At 49.9% G+C, this 17,901-nt stretch overlaps 1 protein-coding gene across 3 annotated transcripts in view; it reads right to left on the reverse strand.

Moving 5' to 3' along the window:
- Nucleotides 1–1,053: 1,053 nt before the first annotated feature.
- SMYD1 (SET and MYND domain containing 1) overlaps nt 1,054–17,901 on the reverse strand; it is a 31,384-nt gene continuing 14,536 nt past the window's right edge. For 2 of the 3 annotated variants that reach the window (XM_064481933.1, XM_064481935.1), the window contains exons 3-10: nt 17,589–17,802; nt 15,132–15,262; nt 12,724–12,762; nt 9,527–9,716; nt 7,667–7,759; nt 5,333–5,496; nt 4,374–4,542; nt 1,054–3,189 (exon numbers count right to left, since the gene is read on the reverse strand). In XM_064481933.1, the coding sequence (XP_064338003.1) occupies nt 3,031–3,189; nt 4,374–4,542; nt 5,333–5,496; nt 7,667–7,759; nt 9,527–9,716; nt 12,724–12,762; nt 15,132–15,262; nt 17,589–17,802 (1,159 nt within the window). In that variant the 3' untranslated portion in view covers nt 1,054–3,030. The remainder of the gene's footprint in view (nt 3,190–4,373; nt 4,543–5,332; nt 5,497–7,666; nt 7,760–9,526; nt 9,717–12,723; nt 12,763–15,131; nt 15,263–17,588; nt 17,803–17,901) is intronic. The other variant, XM_064481934.1, reaches the window with a different exon arrangement.

Below are 17,901 nucleotides of genomic sequence, written 5' to 3' on the forward strand. Positions count from 1 at the left end.
TCATGGGGGAGGGTGTGCAGAATAAGATGAAGATGGATTGAGAGTGACCAGGATGAACAAAATCAGCTCCAGGAAATGCCAGCCCATCAGGGTAGGGAGAGAAGCGCCATCAGAGGACCATTGCTAAGAGGTGGTGCCCAGAATCAAAGGCTGCAGTTCCGACTGAGGCAGAGAAGCCAAATAACATGAGGGCTGAGAAGCACGCATGGGAGTCGACCTTGGGAAGAGCCACATTCCCGGATTCGGGAAGCCAGCCTGCAGGGGTCCAAGAAGAAGCAGAAAGCCAAGAAAGGCAGATGATAACTATGAGAGACAAAGCCTTTAAAAAACTCAGCCGTGAAGATTATGATCAGAGTCCTCAGCATGTCTATTAATTGCTCTGAAGAAGCCAGTGGACAGAGAAGTGTAACGAACCCAGGGTGAGAAGAAATATCAGTGGAACGAAGCTCTGAAGACCGAGGAAGGGACGGGGTCCAAAGCCCAGGCGGAGAGTCTCGCTCTGGAGACGGAAAGGGCTCCCATCCCACTGGTGTGAGAAGGAGGGGAGGGAAGGATGAGCACAGACGCGATGTGTGTAAATGTGGGAAGAGGAAATTGAGGGAACCCCATCTCCTGTATCTGTTTCCTCCATGAAGCAGGAGATGCAGCTCTGCTCAAAGCAGGGGACTCCAGGACAGGAGTGAAAGCCTGAAATAACTATCGGGCAAAGGGAGAGCCAACAAGGGGCATATAACGCATGCACATCTGGGCTGCACCCCAAGGTCAGCTGAGGCTGCGGAGGAGAAGTCCGTGGAGGCGCCTGCTACTCAGAGAGGTGCTGTTTTCCTGGCTGTGCTCAGCACCTCTGGGTGCAGCAAAGGAAAGACAAGACAACTTAATTAATGCAGGCAGGGGCTCTGCTGAGCAGAAAGTGCGGAGAGGCAAAAAAAAAGGAAGACAGGCTGATGCACTGGTTATCTGGAAGGAAGTGGAGACGGGAGGATGGTGACACACATGACGTCATATAGCAGTTTGGGGCGGAGGAAGGAGACAGAGGGGTGAGCAGGCAGAAGGCAACGACCAGCAAGTTAGACATTAAAAATGGAGGAATTATGGGTGATGGCAGTGTCCAGGGCAAGGCCAAGAGAGAGTGAATGGAGGAAATGGAAAGACATCTGGAGCTGAGTAAATGAAGAATCTGTGAAGCAAGAGGTCTCAACGATTTGTGAAAGTGGACTTTGAAGACACCAAGTTTGAGAAAGAGGGGATGGAAAACAAGACCATGGTATGGGGGAATGACCAGCAGATTAGCAGTGGCAAAGAAGGGAAGAGGTCTGGGGGAAGGTTTTATATGGGGGTGCAAGAGTGATTGTTTGAACTGGCACAGCTGGGTCCCTGGGAGAAGGCTGGTGCCCTCTGTAGACACGTCATACATTGGCTTGGAAGAACTGTCACTCTCCCTGTGCAAGTTCTAGAGAAGCAGGTGTCCTCAAAAAAGAGCCAAATGCCAGGAGTATTCTGTACAAGGATTCTGCAGAGAAGTGGAATCTTTGCAGAGTTTTTGGACAGTTTTTGGCACATTGACAGAGCTGTTGGTCAGGTTACGAGGGAGGCAGTGGGTCATTCTGAGAATGAAAGGATGGGGATGGAGGACCGAACACCTTAGGCACCGATGACAAATATGGGGCCCGGTGGGATCACTTGACTTCAAGATTTCAGCTAGAGCTGTGAGGTCAAGGGTGGCCCCAGATGGTGTAGAAGACATGGTGACACTCTCAAATGGGGGGTTTCAGCCCAGGATCCCCCAAAACATTGGTGAGACATCTGGGATCCCAGAAGATAACAGGACAACTAGATTGGTTGATTTCCAAGACCCTTACTCTTGGGTGGAAACCAGAGCAGCCTCCCAGGAGATGAGGGTAACTTGGTCACACCCCTCAAAGAGATCCTAACCTAGACATGTGGAGTCCAGATAAGATATTCCTTCTGGCAAGAAAAGCAGCGGCCTGGGGGCGTGGGCAGTGAAAGAAATTAAGCAAGGAAGGTCATAATTATTCATCACTAAAAATAGAGATTTCCTGGGGGCTGGTGATGAAGTGTAAGCTGGTAAAGACCAAAGGAAACACCCAAAGGCCAAGTCTTCTGGACCCATGACCATTAGGCATCTCTTTCCTTGTTTCTCCCTCTACTTCAATCTGAAGAGACGTCTTCAATCCTAGGAGGCCAATGGCCAGAAAAATCACAGATACTGTCCAAGGAGCCCCACGTCACAAGAATCACAAGGCTTGGTGGCAAGGGTGGGGAAAGGACACACCCCCTCTCTGTGTTCTGGAAGTAATTTCCGAATAATGCTTGGAACCCAGACTTTAAACAGAGGCCTCAAATGGTTTGGGCAAAGCCCCCTCCTCTTTCTGCACAGGTTCCCTTCTGAAAAGGTTTCCGTTCTCTGAGTAGGACCTGAATGGCTCAAACCCAGCCCCTTCTTCATAACTCCACACTCACTGGGGAGACTGGACATCACCCACCCCGGTCAGCCAAGTCCTGAATATTCCAGAGACACCTGCACAGATGGGTGAGCAGCCATCTGAGACTCCAGGCACCTTCCACCCTCAGCTCAGATGTCATCTCCTCCATGACACCCCTGCGACCACGCACACGCACACACACACACGCCAGACACATGCCCACCCTCCCTCCATATAGTTTATACCATTACATCCATTATTACACTGTGCTTTAATTGTTTGTTTATGTTTAGGGTCCTTTATCCCTAGGGCCTAGCACCCAATAAATATTTGTAGGATGAGTTGGGCTGGGCTGGGCTGGGCTGGGCTGGGCTAGAGTTGAACTGAATGGAACTGAGTTGAAATGAACCAAAACGACCATGGGGGACACAGAACAGTACATTCTCACAGCAACAAAGATGAGCATTACCTTGACTTCCTCATCAAAGAGCTCCCCCAGAAACCCACTGCCTCCAGAATGTCTCCCCTGTTCCCCAACCACGACGCATCCCCCATCCCCTACCCCCAACCCCCACCAGGCAGGTCCTCATTGCTTCTTATGGAACAGGGCCGGCGCCGGCTCATTGCTGGGCTCCGCCATGACCTGCATGGGCTGGTTGCTGAGGGCGGCCTCGCGCATCTTGTGGTACATGAACTCGTTCTGGCGGAACATGCGCAGCTCCATCTCCGTCTGCATCCGCATGGCCTGTGGGACCAGATACACTGTGAACAGCGCTGACAAGCCCCCAGGATGTGTTGGTCTCTGACCCACCTTGGCCCCTTTGGAAATGACAGACAATGGGACAGTGACTCCCAGCCACGGAGATTTCAACTGCATCCCCTCAGAGGATGCACCCACACACACACACACACACACACACTGACACACACACTCTCTCATCCACTGGGGGCCTGAGGTCCTGGCAGCGGGCTCCGTTTGTTAGAGAGAGCGAGTCAGACCACTGAGAGAGCAGCTTGGGGAACTGTTCTCAGCAGGGAATGTGTCTTCTCAGGAACTGCCAGGTGGGGACCTGGATTTGAACTTAGGTCCCAGTTAAGGTTGCAGGATGTTAAGCAAATGACTTAATCCCTTCCGTCCTCAGTTTCCTCATGCATGAAATGGGTCCCATTCCCTTGTACTTCACCATGGACAGGGAATATTCCAGCGTAAGACCTACAGAAAAGCCCTTATTCTCCCACCGTCCCTCTGGGAGCTATTTATCACGGGCCAGGCTTTGTGGAGGGGCTGGGGTTACAGCAGTGAATATGATGACAGAGACTCTTGTTTGACAAGCTTAATATACTCACATAAAGTCAGTCTTCTCATACATTCAATGACACCAAAGTCTGTCCTCTTGGACAGGCCTTCGAACCCTGTCACTTTCAAATAAACCAGCACAAAGCACAGGGGAGGCCAGCAGCGATGAAGAGCGTGCCGCTTGCCTAAGTGCGGCTCTGAGTGCTCCGCTCGCAGTAACTCACGGAACTCTTGCCACAACGCTATCCTTTTTCTCCACGTCACAGCTGGAAAGGGCTGTGTGACTGGGGTTCAATCCCAGCAGTCTGATTCCAGAGCCTGCGCTCCCTGAGTCCTGTCCCGTGGGCCACGGGCTGCACACACGTGCACATCATCGTTTAGGTTTTCTCAGCCCAGGCTCTGAGCCCCTCAGGGTTCAAGTCTCAGCTTTGCTGGCCACTCACTCTGTGACTAAGGACAGCTTACTCCCCTCCCCTCTGTGTTCTCAGATGTAAAACCCACGGAGTGGGCTCGGCATTTCTGAATCCCCTTCTGGTCCAGCAGGCCATCTCTGGTCTTTCCAAAAGCAGGGTCTAGAACTCAGCTTTCACCCTTAGAGCAGGCAGGGAGGCCCAGCCCCGGATGCCACTTGCCTCTAGGTCCTTGGTGATGGGGTGGGAGGGTCCGTGTGTCACGAGGAGAATGGCGTAGGCTTTGCAGATCATGCTGTGCCCCACCTCAATGTTGCCAGCGTGCCAGTTGGTCAGCCCCGCCCGCATCACAGCCATGCCCAGCTGGGCGTTGTTGGGGTGGTAGAGCTTCCTGCGGGGCAGAGAAAATCATCATAACACGGGTTCCCAGCCTGCTTGTATCCGCACGGCCTCTGACAACTTACAAGGTAGCCTCACTGATTAAGTCCATCTTCTCTCCCACCAGCCCCTTGAGGCCCTCACCCTTGAGCTGTATTTTCACCTCCTTGGCACCTTGCTAACAGGGCTTCCTTTTAGCATGTTGTACAGTTTCCCCGGGTTTTGCTCATGAGTAATATCCACTCAAAAAAACGAACCTTCTTGTGCCAACATACCCAGACATACAAATTCTGAATTTGCCCAGAAATACACATTCACATGCCCATGTGGACACAGAAGGCAAGAGAGGACATTAGCAGAGCAAAGGCAGGGGAGTTGCAGTTTACAATTTATAAACAAGGAGGGCTGAAACCTTTTTTTTTTTTTTAACTTAAATAAAATCTAATGCTGACAAGGTTGCCTGTGTTGATTGTTAGGGGGGAAGAAACCTTTCTAAGCACTTAAGATCAAGCTACATTTAGCCTTCTGGAAACCACAAGCGCAAGATGCCACTCAAGTAACAGATGAGCTGGGGGATTTGAAATAGACCAGAGACGACAAATAGGTTTCATCTCAGCTATCAGATCTGATTATTTGGACATTATTGCTTGGAACACCATGATAAAAAGGCTCAATCATAAGGAGGTCTGCGATCGATTACTGATGCCTGCTGTGGGTGCAGGAGGGAAGAGTAGCAACAGGTGTGCCGTCCCTGGAACAGACACATTTCCAGAAGACTATCCAAGACTCAGGATCGGACATACATATAGCCATCCACCATCCTCCTGGCGTAGTGTGAGGCCTCCCCATAGGCCTGCAGGTAGGACAGGACCTCGGAAACAATGCTCAGCATCCGCAGCATGTAGATGTTGGTGTCGGTAAATACTGGCTCCTGCTTCTCCAGACACTCCCGGCATAATTTCACAACCTAGGAGACACAGGCCCTGCCCGTTACCACTGCCCCAGAGCTCATGCTTAATTCACCTGGGGAGCATCACGGTGGCGTTGGACACTCATACTCTGAAGGCTGTGGAAATTGCTGACAGAGGTGGGAAAGTGCCAGTTTGCGATCTGAACAGCAAAATGGTCCCATTTGGCTAAGATGTAGGCATGGGAAAAGTAACGGTGGGAGACGCGGCTGACGTGGCAGAATGAGGCGTCATCACGTAAGCCAGTAGGTAGCAGAGAGTTAGGAAAGCTGTATTCATACGTGGACAGTTACCAGCACAACAGTGCAATGAGCTAGGTGCCACTAATACTCCCATTTTACCAGATGAGGGAACTGAAGCACAGAGAAGGTAAGTGCTTTGCCAAAGTTACACAGACAGTGAGCAATGGAGCAAGGGTTCAAACCAAGCCACGGAGCTTTATCTTAATCTGCATTCCCGTGATTCTCCTCCTGGCTGCGCTTTGGAATCACCGGGATTTTTAAAATACCAATGACTGAGCTCTACCCCAGACCAAGTAAAACTGAATAGCTGGGGAAGGGCCCCTGGCATCTGCAGTTCACATATGCCCCTGGGTGGTCCTTCTGCAAAGTGAGGTTGGACAATCATGCCCTGGTGGAAGTGTCCAGGACAGATCGGCACAGAGGCCGGGAGACCCACCATGAGGATGTCACTTGGCACCTGGGGAGGAAAAAGACAGGCCCGGCCCCAGGCAGCTTGGAGTCAGGCTTTTCCTTCGGATTCATTTATAGTGTAGTATGGTTTGCACCCTACGAAGTCAGATGGTTTCTGGATTTTTGTGGTTCATAGCTCTCCTCTCCTTCCCTGGCTGCTCTCCTGGGAGAAATGTCACACAATTCTTTCCATTTCAAGTGGGTGGAAGCCAATGTTCTCTGAGACTTTCCCAGGGGCCTGTTAGGCGGCTGGGTGGGGGTGTGACAGAGTGCAGGCTGGTAATCAATCCTCCGGCAGGTAATCTTCTTAAGCCCATGGGCAGGGTCCAGCCCCACAGCCGGCCCTGCCAGGCTTCAGTGGAGAAGGGACGTGAAGAGGCAGAGAGCAGAGAGGACAGAACCAGCGGGGCCCTCCTGCTGGCTCCAGCTCCTCCCTCGAGCCTCTGCCGTAGACTTTCCATACTGCACAGCAATACTTTGCTCGTGGGCCTCTCCCCACCTGCCTGGCAGGACTCCTGGGAGGCAAAGAGCAGCTCTTGTGTCAGTCACCCCAGTAAGGGCTCAAAAACGGGCAAGGAATGAGTGAGGAAAGGAACAAAAATAAGGGAAAAGCAGATAGAAATGAACACAAATTAATCTCCCCATGGCCATGCCCTAGTGGCACCCAAACCCAGCGATACAAGTTGTTTAAAGAACTTGCGGGGTGGGGTGGGGTGGAAATACTGATTCATGGTCCCTGTGCTCTGTTGCAAATTGAATGAATCACATCTCAGGGGGTGAGACACAGGAATCTGTATTTCCAACAAGTCGGCTGGGTGAATTCAATGCTGGCAAGCGCTCGGTCAGTGTTTGCAGTGGCTCTCGATTTTAGGTGCACAATGAAATCACTTGGGAGCTTTAAAAATCTGGGTGTCTGGGTCCCATCCCAAGAGATTCTAGTGGAATTGTCCTGGGTCAGGGTCTGAGCATAAAGGTTTTTCAGTGATTTTAGAGTACAGCCAGTTGAGAACTCCCGGTGCGTCGAAAGCCAGAGTTGAATGCACAGTTAGTAGAGACTAGAACCGTAGCCCCCACACGCATTCAGTTACGGGAAAGCAAGCCACCCACTGCCATCTCCATTCCTCCATCCCTGATGCCAAGCTAGATATCACAGATCCCTCCAACCCCCGGGGACACCCGTCAGGCTGCCTGTTCCCTCCTCAAACCCAGTTTCAGTGAGTTGAATAGCCAGTCACTGAGAACATGCCCCTAAAATGTGCTAAATGCTTAACAGCAAGAAGAGTCATGCACTCAACCCTAGGACAACTTTTAGAAAGACAACCTGCTCAGTAGCCTCCGCATCTTTACCCCCTGCACTCACACACACACACACACACACACACACACACACACACACACACACTCCTTTCTCCTCCCTTACTAGAAAAACTTTCTGCCCTCCTCTCCACTTCCATCCCCTATAAAAATGAATTTTTACCTCGTGGTACAAACCCTCAGAGCGAGCCTTGTCAATTTTCTCCAGCATATCCTTGGAGTATTGTATCATCTCCTTCACCACATCCTGAGAGGGCTGGGGAAAGGAGGGAGATTGAGCTGGAGACCCCTTCATGAGGCAACCCACTGCATCTCTGGACAGCTGCCATCTTTGACATTCACTGTAGTACCAGATCAATGCCCCCCTCACTGTGAATGCTTCATTTCTGTAAATGCGGCTCAAGGTCCCCCCAACTCCTTCATCATGCTTCTGACCCATGTTGTATTTTCCATTGACCAAGCTCCAGAGCCTTGCCGCTGGCCAGTGGTCCCCACTCTTTGCTCATGTCTGGAATTTTGGACCCACTGCAGTATCCGATATGAATCTCTGTTGTGTTTTCTCTGGCATTTTGGATTCTCATTCTACTCCATCGCCCAAAAGATTTACCATTCTTTCTCTTTAAGTCAACTACATATTCTACAGGTATGTCCTTGACTTTTTGTCTTCACCCAAATCATTGATTTAATACTGGCCAGCACAGAGCTGAGGATAGAGACCAAGAGCTTGGCCAAAACCATACTCAGCCACTGGAGTTCATTGAAGAGGCCCTGTGGCCAAGGGCATTGAAACCCTCCCAAGTGTTTCAGCATCCAGCTCATAGTCCCTTGTCTTGACCAAAGGGGCATCATGAGAGAACTTGTCAGCTGTCTCTGTGAAATCTAGACCCACTTGACTTCCTGTGTTTGCCTAAGCAGTCTAGTGATCTTGTTTAAAAACCCAGGACCTTGTGCATGCTGAGCACACACTCTACCACTGAGCCATACTGTCCCCCTAGAAAGACGATGTTCTGATATTAAAATTATGAAAGGCCCACGGGTGGAGGATGAGATGGACCAGCACAGATGTGGGGCTCTGCTCACTGCTGAGGGACCCAGAACAAAAGGCTCCAGAAGTTTTATGGACCCTGAGGTGCAATTATGAGGCACCAAAATTAAGAAGCCAGTTCCCATGAAGGCACTCTAATTTTGAGGGAAAAGAGCCAAATTTCTCAAAGTCTGAAGGAAAAATTTACTTGTTGTGTTTCCCATATCAGAAGCACCCCCGAACACACACACCTCCGTGTACATGGGGGGAGATGGCCCACAGTGGGGAGATGGACCACGGAGGGAAGATGGGCCGTGGGAAGTCAGCGCCCACTCCAGTCTTAGCCTCTTGCTTTGCCATCATGGAAAGTGATAAAAGGCTTGCTACTTTAATCGGCTGCTCTGACACGTGGCAGCCTAACTCTCTCCCAGCTCAGTGGAGCTCCCGACATCGCCCCCCACAGTAAGCCTTCTGTTGCTCCACGGTCTCACCATCAGTTAGGCAACAGCTACTCAGGAGGTAAGCATATTAATCATTCTCCACATTGCCCCTTGCCATGGGACTAGGAACCTCTTTGTGATAACCAGACAACACATCTCTGCTCATCCGGTCTCTCTGTATGAAATTCCCAGCATCACTTAAGCTGCCAAGGGGCAAGGAGCGGAACTAAGATTTACTGAGTGTCTACTCGATGTGCCCACCCCTTTTGCAAGCAGCATCTTGTTTCATCCTCATTAACAAGCCCGTGTCGTGCGTGCCATCATTCCTATTTTACAGATGAGGAAACTGAGTCACTTCCCCAAACTCAAATACCCAAAGTGGTGGCACCAAGACACCAGTGGGGACCTATCGGCAGTGCTCTGTCCAGCACCCATGTCATCCTAGAGGCTGGTCGTCTGGGAGCGGACGGCAGGGGTGCCTTGGTTAGCAGGGGAACCCACTCTTGCCTTGCCCGTGGGGAAGACGGCCCCAGCACCCCAGGAGCAGGGCTGCATGTACCTTGGGGTCGTCTTTCACCCCCAGGAGGAGGTTGTCCTTCAGCCCCTTCTGGCAGTGCTCACACGTGCAGTCGAAGTAGTACTGCCTTTTCAGCTGCCTCCTGCGCTCCTCGCTGACGTTGAGGAAGTCGATATAGGATACGGTCAGCTCCTCTCCTTCCGAGATCTTGCCCAGGGCCCGGAGTTCAATTCTGGGTAAAGGAGAAGAATGGATCAAACCCAGGCTGGGATTTATGCTCCTCAGGGTTTCAAGGAGCTGAGTCTCAAAGGCAACGAGCTCCACTAGCACTCCGGGAAAGCGCCATTCCCTCCAAACGGAGGGGACATGATGTGAAGCACAGTTTTCTGGATCGTTCTGCTCTACTCATCCTAACAGTCAAGTCTGCTCCCTTCAGTCAATTGCTCTGCAATCAGCGCAGATAGACTCCCGGCAGAGGGCTGGGCTTGGTCATGAAACCATACAAAGCTTCCATGCCTACCATTATCCCCGTGTAAGCAGCCACTGCTTGTCCGCAACGAGGGAGGGGAGACGAAATAAGGCAAAAACTCCAAACAAGAGAAGATTCAATGGTCACTTCTGGATAGTGCTGGGGACTGCTTCTCTCAGAAACATGCACATTCAGTTGCCCACCATCTTAGCCCATTCTGTGTCTAACTGTAAGCCCCTCTTACCTTGGCCACTGGTGCAATGGGTCACTTATGTGAAGAGCCTTACGCCTGGAGATCACCAAAGGCAACTGAAAGCCTCACTTCATTAGCCCACTGTATCGTTCACTTTTTTTTTTTAATGTGGGTACCGGGGATTGAACCCAGGACCTCATGCATGCTAAGCATGTGCGCTCCCACTGAGCTGTACCCTCCCCCTCAACAGGTCACTTTGTGTTTATTGGAGGACATGGGTTTGGGGTTGAAGGCGGTTAGCAAGAGCAGATGGCATTTCAACCCCCTCCCAGCCTAGAACTGACCCTCCGATTACCTACAGCTCTACTACCCAGCTAATGCCGAACAAATGGAGACCAGCCCATGGACCTCTCCTTCCACCCACGAGGCAACAGAAAATTGGTGAGCCTGGCAAGCTGGACCCTAAGCTGTGCTCCTGTGTCTCCCCTGGACTGGGGAGGATCCGGGGACCTCACTACCCAGAGGGAACCTGTAACCCAAAGAGTGAGTGGCAGTCTGCAGAGGGCTGGGGAAGCATCGGCAGAGAGGTCCCCCTGCATGTCTTTTATCCTCCAGAGAGGCTGAGTCAGATGCCATGTGAAAGGCAGGGCAAACTTAATTACCTCCCCCCGCCAAAAACAAAAAACAAAAACAAAAACAAACAAACAACAAAAAAATGAAAGGCAGGGCAAGGTCCAAGCACCGCAGGAGGGTCCCAGTCAGAGGCAGCCCCTTCCTCATGCTCTGAGGTGACAACCAAGCGAGGAACCGCTGAACAGCAGCGACATGCATGTCCAGGCATCTGAGGTGACCACTTGAGGCTAAAGAAACTTCTCTCAAATTGGGATACACGATGTACCAAATAAATTTGATAATATAATATATATAAAAACAACTGTATGGAGCCTGGCAAAATCTAAGGGCTTGTTCATCTTTTGTCCCTTCTTTCCTTTCTTCTCCACCCCAATTTTTGGCAGCAGCTGTTACCGAAGGGATGAAAGAGAGAGGTGGCAAGGTGATCCTACCCACAGCTCTGCCTGGAATCCTAACACGTCCCAGCTCCAGGGGCTGGACCTCCTCATTTCACAGATGAAGATACTGATGCCCAGAGAGGTGACGTAACGTCCCCCCAGGTCCCACAGCTCTTTGGCGACAGGTCAAGATTAGAACTCAAGAGCCACTCGCGCTTCACCACATCAAACTGGCCTCACCTGACTGTCTTCAGTCTGCCTCCCGGGTCTGCAGTGCACAAGAAATGGGATGCATTAATGCCCTTGAGTTAGGACTTGACTCACATCCTTAACAGTGGCATTTGAGCAACTCCTGGGCCACTGTTGAATGTGATCTCTGGTGTCTGGTCCCACGGAGGCAGCTCACTGTAGAGAAGGATCCTCATTCAAGAATGAATCGGTGGCCAGTTGAGTTAGCCAGCAGGTTTGTTTGCTTCCCACCATGGTTAAGCCAATTCTTACAAGAGTGGCTCAAATTATTTCAATGGTACTAGTTTCTAAGTATCACTTAGGTGTGAAAAGTGCACATATGTATGCCCCATTTTACCTAACTTGGAACTGGGGATCAGGGCATGAAAGTGACCACCACCCCTTTCCAGATCCCAGACTTCTTCCATCTCTAACACTCTGCGATTCTATAGCTCAGCCAATTGAGCCTCGAGGAGGCAACTTATTTAAGTACTTCTTGCAGAGATCAGAGGCAGAGTCCGGAGCTACAGAGACTTAGAATTAGAAAGGAAAGGTCCCTAGAGATGCTCTCATCTTGACCTTTGCTCTACAAATGTGGAACCAAGCGCCCAGGGATTACGTGAATCACCCAAAGTCACGTGCAATGCACGTCAACCCTGACTCAGATGCACCAACCAGTCCTACCCCTGCATTGCCAAAGCGCAGACTCCCAAGAAAGCATTTTGTTGTTAATCCAAAGACCATTCCAAGTACTTTCAAGCCTGGCCTGAGAAAAAACCCATCTGTGGCCATGCAGTTGTCATTAAGAAATGTCAAAAGTAAAATCTAACCTAAACCACTAATTCATCATTGGTCAGATGCAGTAAAGAGAACAAATATTTATCAAAAATATCATAGTTATGGGCACAAATTTCAGAACCCAGTCTGACTAAGAATTTGATGGTTATGAACAAACACAGTTTTTTAGTAGGTCAGTAATGTCAACAGTCCTCATTTCATGATAAGCAGGGTTTGGAGGGACAAAGTGGGGTTTTGCTAAGATGATGTGGACAAGAAGGGACCCTCATGCTTTGATATTGGAGGAAGGAGAGAAATAGGGAGGAAAAGAGAGGGAAGGAAGGAAATAAAGCAAAGTCATGGCAGGTAGTGGGTGAGGAACAAAATGATTAATATCAATGCATTAAAAATACAGCATTCAGCAAAGACAAGACTCTGGGGTGCAGAAGGATGCTACGAGCAGATGGCAGCCAAGGAGTCTCGGGAAGGGGCAGCCCCAGCAAACCAGGCAAGTGAGGGAGATGGGTCAGAGGAGCAGGGGTGTTTCCAAAGACTGACCCACCTCATCTGGGTGTGAAACATGGATTTCACTGCCTCATGACTGAAAAACAAAACAGATACCCGAATGGAAATCATTACCGTTGGCTCATCCTGTAGGGCTGGCAGGATGCACAGCAGTCAGGTTATGCAGCCAAAGATTTGGCCATCACAACCGCCTCTATCCCAGCCCCTTCCAGGGGGGACCCTTTGACAAGATGCAGCCTGGTATAGTGGAAAGTGCACTGGATTTGGAGTGAGAAGCTCTGGGTTCAAAGGTACTCAGCCCTGGGCAAATTACTTCCCTTCCCTTGAGCCTCAACGTTCTCATCTGTAACCTGGTAATAAGGCTGTCATGAGAAAATGCATTTAAAAGTAGAGTGCTAGATTTGCAAATGCTACCCACTATATAAAAACATAGATTTAAAAAAAAACAAGTTTATTCTGTATAGCACAGGGAACTATATTCAATATCTTGTACTAACCTTTAATGAAAAAGAATATGACAATGAATATATGTATGCATATGCATGGCTGGGACATTGTGCTATACACCAGAAATTAACACACTGTAACTGACTGTATGTCAAAAATAAATAAATAAATAAATAATAAAAATTTAAAATATAAAAATAAAAGTAGAGTGCTAAAAAAACACATGGGACGCTATTATTATCTCACTAACGAGCATCGTGGACAAATTAGTGTGGTCTCTTATATGATGTCCGTATTGGGAAGCGTTTGAAGTGCATCTGGAGGCTGGTCACACAGGTAGTATGTAAAAATTGCTGGCATTAGATAGAATTGGGCTCCTAAAAAAAAAAAAAAACAGAATTGGGCTCCTACCATCACATGCAGTGTTTTTTTCTCACTACGGCAGGCAGCTAGACAGGGACTGCAAAGTCACCTTCTCTTGCGCGACAGTTAAGAAGCCCAGGTAAAATGTGGCTGCTTGAAATTAGGATGCAAAGCCAGAGCGGGCACTGGCGATGATTTGAAGAAAGGGCTCCCGGGTTCCTGGGACTGGTACACATAGTGACAGGAAGCGGTCTGGGTCACCTCTGCGTAGGGGAGGGGTCTCCAGAAAGACCCGTCCCACATGTGGCTGAATTTGATCCTCTCTGTCAGCTAGGGTAACCCCAGACACCAGCCCCTCTGGGGAGGATTCCCTGAGGTCCAGGCCAGTGACCCCAAGAGGCTTAGGAAGGGGAACACAGTGCTGGGGAAAAATAACCATCTGGGTGCAAAACAGACTTCCCTGCCTTGAGTGATTTTCTCAAGTGCTTTCTCAAGTGCGTCATGCAAATCCTTGCTTCTGGAAATGGGAAGGAAAAGGGAAACCAGTCCTCGCTCTCCGGGGGCTTAGGCTTGAGTCCTGGCTGAGAACCAGAGATCATTGTCTGGCTTCCAGGAAGTTTGCAGGGAAACCTGCTCATTGCTGATGGCTTGGAGTCGACGTGCATCTGTCCTAAGAGCTTGTCTCTAAGAGCAGATGAAATATTGCTTGGGCCTCAAAGACCCCTAGCTTGAGCCATGGACAACCAGGAGCTCAGTCTGTTTGCTGATTCGTCCCCATTTGTGCCCCACCCCAAATTCCATCCTCTACCCTCCTGGTCCTTGATCTGTGCTCCCAGGGGGCAGGGGCTGAACCTCTGAGGGCTTCATCACCCAGGTTCCTTTGTCCTCTGGCTTCTGGTTGGAGTTTGGCCAATGGGAGGAGATTAGAAGGTGGGAGGAGATAGGGGTTGGGGTGTGCCGTCTCCTGGGGCTCCCTCTCTGCCTTGTCACAGTTCCAGCAGTGGCCGGGTTCTCTGCAGGCACAGCCAAGCCATTGGGTCAGGGGAGAAAGGGCCTCTCCCATGACTGCATCCCTCACCACCAGCAGGAAGAGTACTTCCTCCATTGTCCCTCCAGGTCCAGAGGTGGTAACGGCTCCATGCTGTTGCTAGACCCTGGACACCTCACCATTTTTTGTCAGTTTCTTAAACTCTACTCACACTTCTTTCAATTGTCCTTTCATTAAATTCTCTTAGGGTAAACCCTGAGTGTGCCCTCTGGTTTCTGCTGGGAACTTGACCAATGCACGTCCCTGCCGAGCGCCTTCTCAGCTGATGATATTCCACAATGACCTCTAGAGAGAAAAATCTCAGGCGTCCAGTTCTAAAATAGTGGTTAGAGGTTTCTCTAGCATACCTAGGCAACTTCAAGAAACATACCAAGACTCAGAAATTGCTCATGTGGAATTCTGCGTCGTCTTCCTCATTGCATTTATCTCATCTATAGTTATTCTAGAATGAAATTTCTGTTCTCTCCCTGTTTGAAGCCCAGGCCAGTTCAGGTTCAACAGTTTCTCTCTGGGTTAAGCCGAGTGTAGAGAACACCGTGAGGTCTCCCCACCCCCATCACACGCACACAGGTTAAAGACACACTTACTTGCCATTGTTGAATATGACGGTACAGTTGGGCCAGCAGTCGTGGTTCACCAGGCCCAGGTTGGGGAAGATGCCCACGCCCACTGCCTGCAGGCCTCTCTGATCACTGAGCGTGAAGCCGTTGCAGTTAATCTGCCCGGAGGGAAAGGAAAGAGTCAGCTAACAGACATAGATGGGGCCCAGAGCACCAGCCCGCTGTCGAAAGCTTTTAGACAAATAGAAAACCCAGCCTCATGCTGGAAAAACAGAAAACCCAATCTCATGCTGGAAGTGCCTAGAGAGTCTGGAAACAAAACAGTCCTTCTCCTGTTATCTGTGTGATTCCAAATGACCCTCAAGATTAGTATCACGGGAGGGGGAGGGTGTAGCTCAGTGGTAGAGCGCTTGCCCAGCATGCACAAGGTCCTGGGTTCAATCCCCAGTACCTCTATTAAATAAATGAATAAATAAACCTAATTATCTCCAAAAAAAGTTAAAGGAAAAAAAGATTAGTACCAAGGGAGAGCCTCACATTTGCTAAACTCTGCCTTATGTGTATGCGTGTCTCCCCTGCTTCCTTTAACTACACACCCTCAACTCCTAAGCTGTTCATAAAACAAAACTGGCATCTTTTTGTGATTATTTGGTGTCTGGTGGATATCTTGTCCTCCCTGTCCACATTTCTAAAATCTGATTGAGTGCAGCATGTATCTCTGAATGCAAGGCACACCAAACTGGTCATTACTTACACGGCACTCAATTTATTTCCTTTTCCTTAAAAAAAAGTTATTTGTTACAGAAACAGAGCCCAAATATTTGCTCTCAGGGTATAAAGAAATGTCTCCGAATAAATATAACCTAGAAGACATTAATAACTGCACACAAATTTCTGCTATATATAAAAATAAGAGCTATATATACCTGCTGTACATAGTATAACACAATATACATCGACAGATGTGTACTGATGCGTACAGCACATGGCTCTTTGTTATTGAAATTGAAGGAAGTCACGTTTTCCACTCAATCTCATCAGTCATTTAGCAACTACATGAGGTCAGGCCTGTCAATACCACCAGCAAGGTGCATTATCTTGAGCAAGATTCTTCTCTGGGCCCCCTTTTCTCATCTGTAGGTTGAATAAGCTGGACCAGATGGTCGCTGTGGGTCCTTCCAGCCCGGCACCCTGGTGATTATGCCATCCTGTGGCTGTAGCCCCCGGGATCCGGCTATGACACCCATTCACCCCGAGGCGATGGAGCATAACTGCTAAGAGTAGAAACGCTGGCATCAGACAGACTGCTTCCAGTCCGGCCCTGGACAGCAGCTCACTGCGTGACCTCTGGCAGCCATGTAACCTCTCTGGGCCGAGGCCTTCAGGTCCATAAAATAGGAGCGTTAAGAGCGCAGACTTCATCTTGTGTTGTAAAGACTGCATAAAATAATGTGTGCATATACACAGGCTATGATGGCTCATTTTATGGGTCAACTTGGCTGGGCTGTGGTGCCCAGATATTCAGTCAAACATTATTCTGTATATTTCTGTGAAGGTGTTTCTTGGATGAAATTAACATTTAAGTGTGTAGACTTTGAAGAAAGCAGATCAGCCGGCATCATGCAGGTGGGCCTCGTGCAATCAGTTGAAAGCCTTAATAGAACAGAGACTGACTTCCCCTGAGCAAGAAGATATTTGGCCAGCAGATGGTCTTTGAATTTGAATTGCAACCCTTCTTTGGGTCTCCAGTCTCCTGGCCGACTGGCAGATTTTGGATTTACCAAGTTTCCAGAATGCAAGAGCCAATTCATTAAAATAAATCTCTCTCTCTCCCTCTATATATATGTGTGTGTGTATACGAACACATCCTTCTAGTTCTGTTTCTCTGGAGAACTCTACTACAGAAGCATCAGCACATGGTGAGGACTCTGCCAGGCCTATCAGATGGAACCCCATAGCGCACAGTCTGAACCTGCTGATCCCCTGGGCTCCCACCCCACCTCCTAGACTCTCATGACCGAGAGAAGCTGGACTTGTTGCTCCAGGGCAGCAGCCTCCAGAAAGTTCCTACTCTCCTCTCCCTGGTTCCCCATTCTCGGCCCATCTGATCTGGGAAAAGGAAGAGTCTTACTTCCAAAGTGACTGCTGGGCAAGAAGGGCTAGTGATCGGGTCTGTGTTTTCAACGTGGAGGAGAGACAGTAGAGGAGGTGTGGATGAACAGGAGGCAAATCACCCTCCAAGCCTCCCGCTCAGAGCTAATGAGCGGCCTGCGTGTGAGCCGCCAACTTCAGAAGCGGAAGGCAGGACCTCATAGTAAAGCAAGACCAGAAAGGGGTGAGATCTCGTGTGAGGACTCTGTCCCCCTCCAGAGCTTCTCCTGGCTCCCCTTCATCCTCCTCTGGCCTGGCAGCATCTGGAAACTTCCTAGTTGGACCATCCCAGCCGCCCCCCAACCCCGACCCCCACCGTGGGAGAAATGGTACCACGCCGAAGATGTGGGAGATGTACTGCATGCTGAACTGCTGGCTCTGCGGCGGCCAGTACTGCAGGAAAGTGTCCACGTCCACCCGCAGCTCCTTCTGCTCCTCCTCCCCGAAGTGCTCCACGTGGTTCTGCAGGTCGTCCACGGACACCAGGCAGCCCTCCGTGAGCCCGGTGCCCTCTCTCTCCACCCGCCACATGATGCGGGCCGCCAGCCTGTGCAGAGGGGCAGGGTTAGGGAGGCCGCACTGCATTCATTCATTCATTCATTCATTCAACAAACACTAGCTGAGTGCCTCATGCATTCCCATCACA

Source organism: Camelus dromedarius, chromosome 33 (genome assembly GCF_036321535.1).
Source record: "Camelus dromedarius isolate mCamDro1 chromosome 33, mCamDro1.pat, whole genome shotgun sequence".
Classification (NCBI taxonomy): Eukaryota; Metazoa; Chordata; class Mammalia; order Artiodactyla; family Camelidae; genus Camelus; species Camelus dromedarius.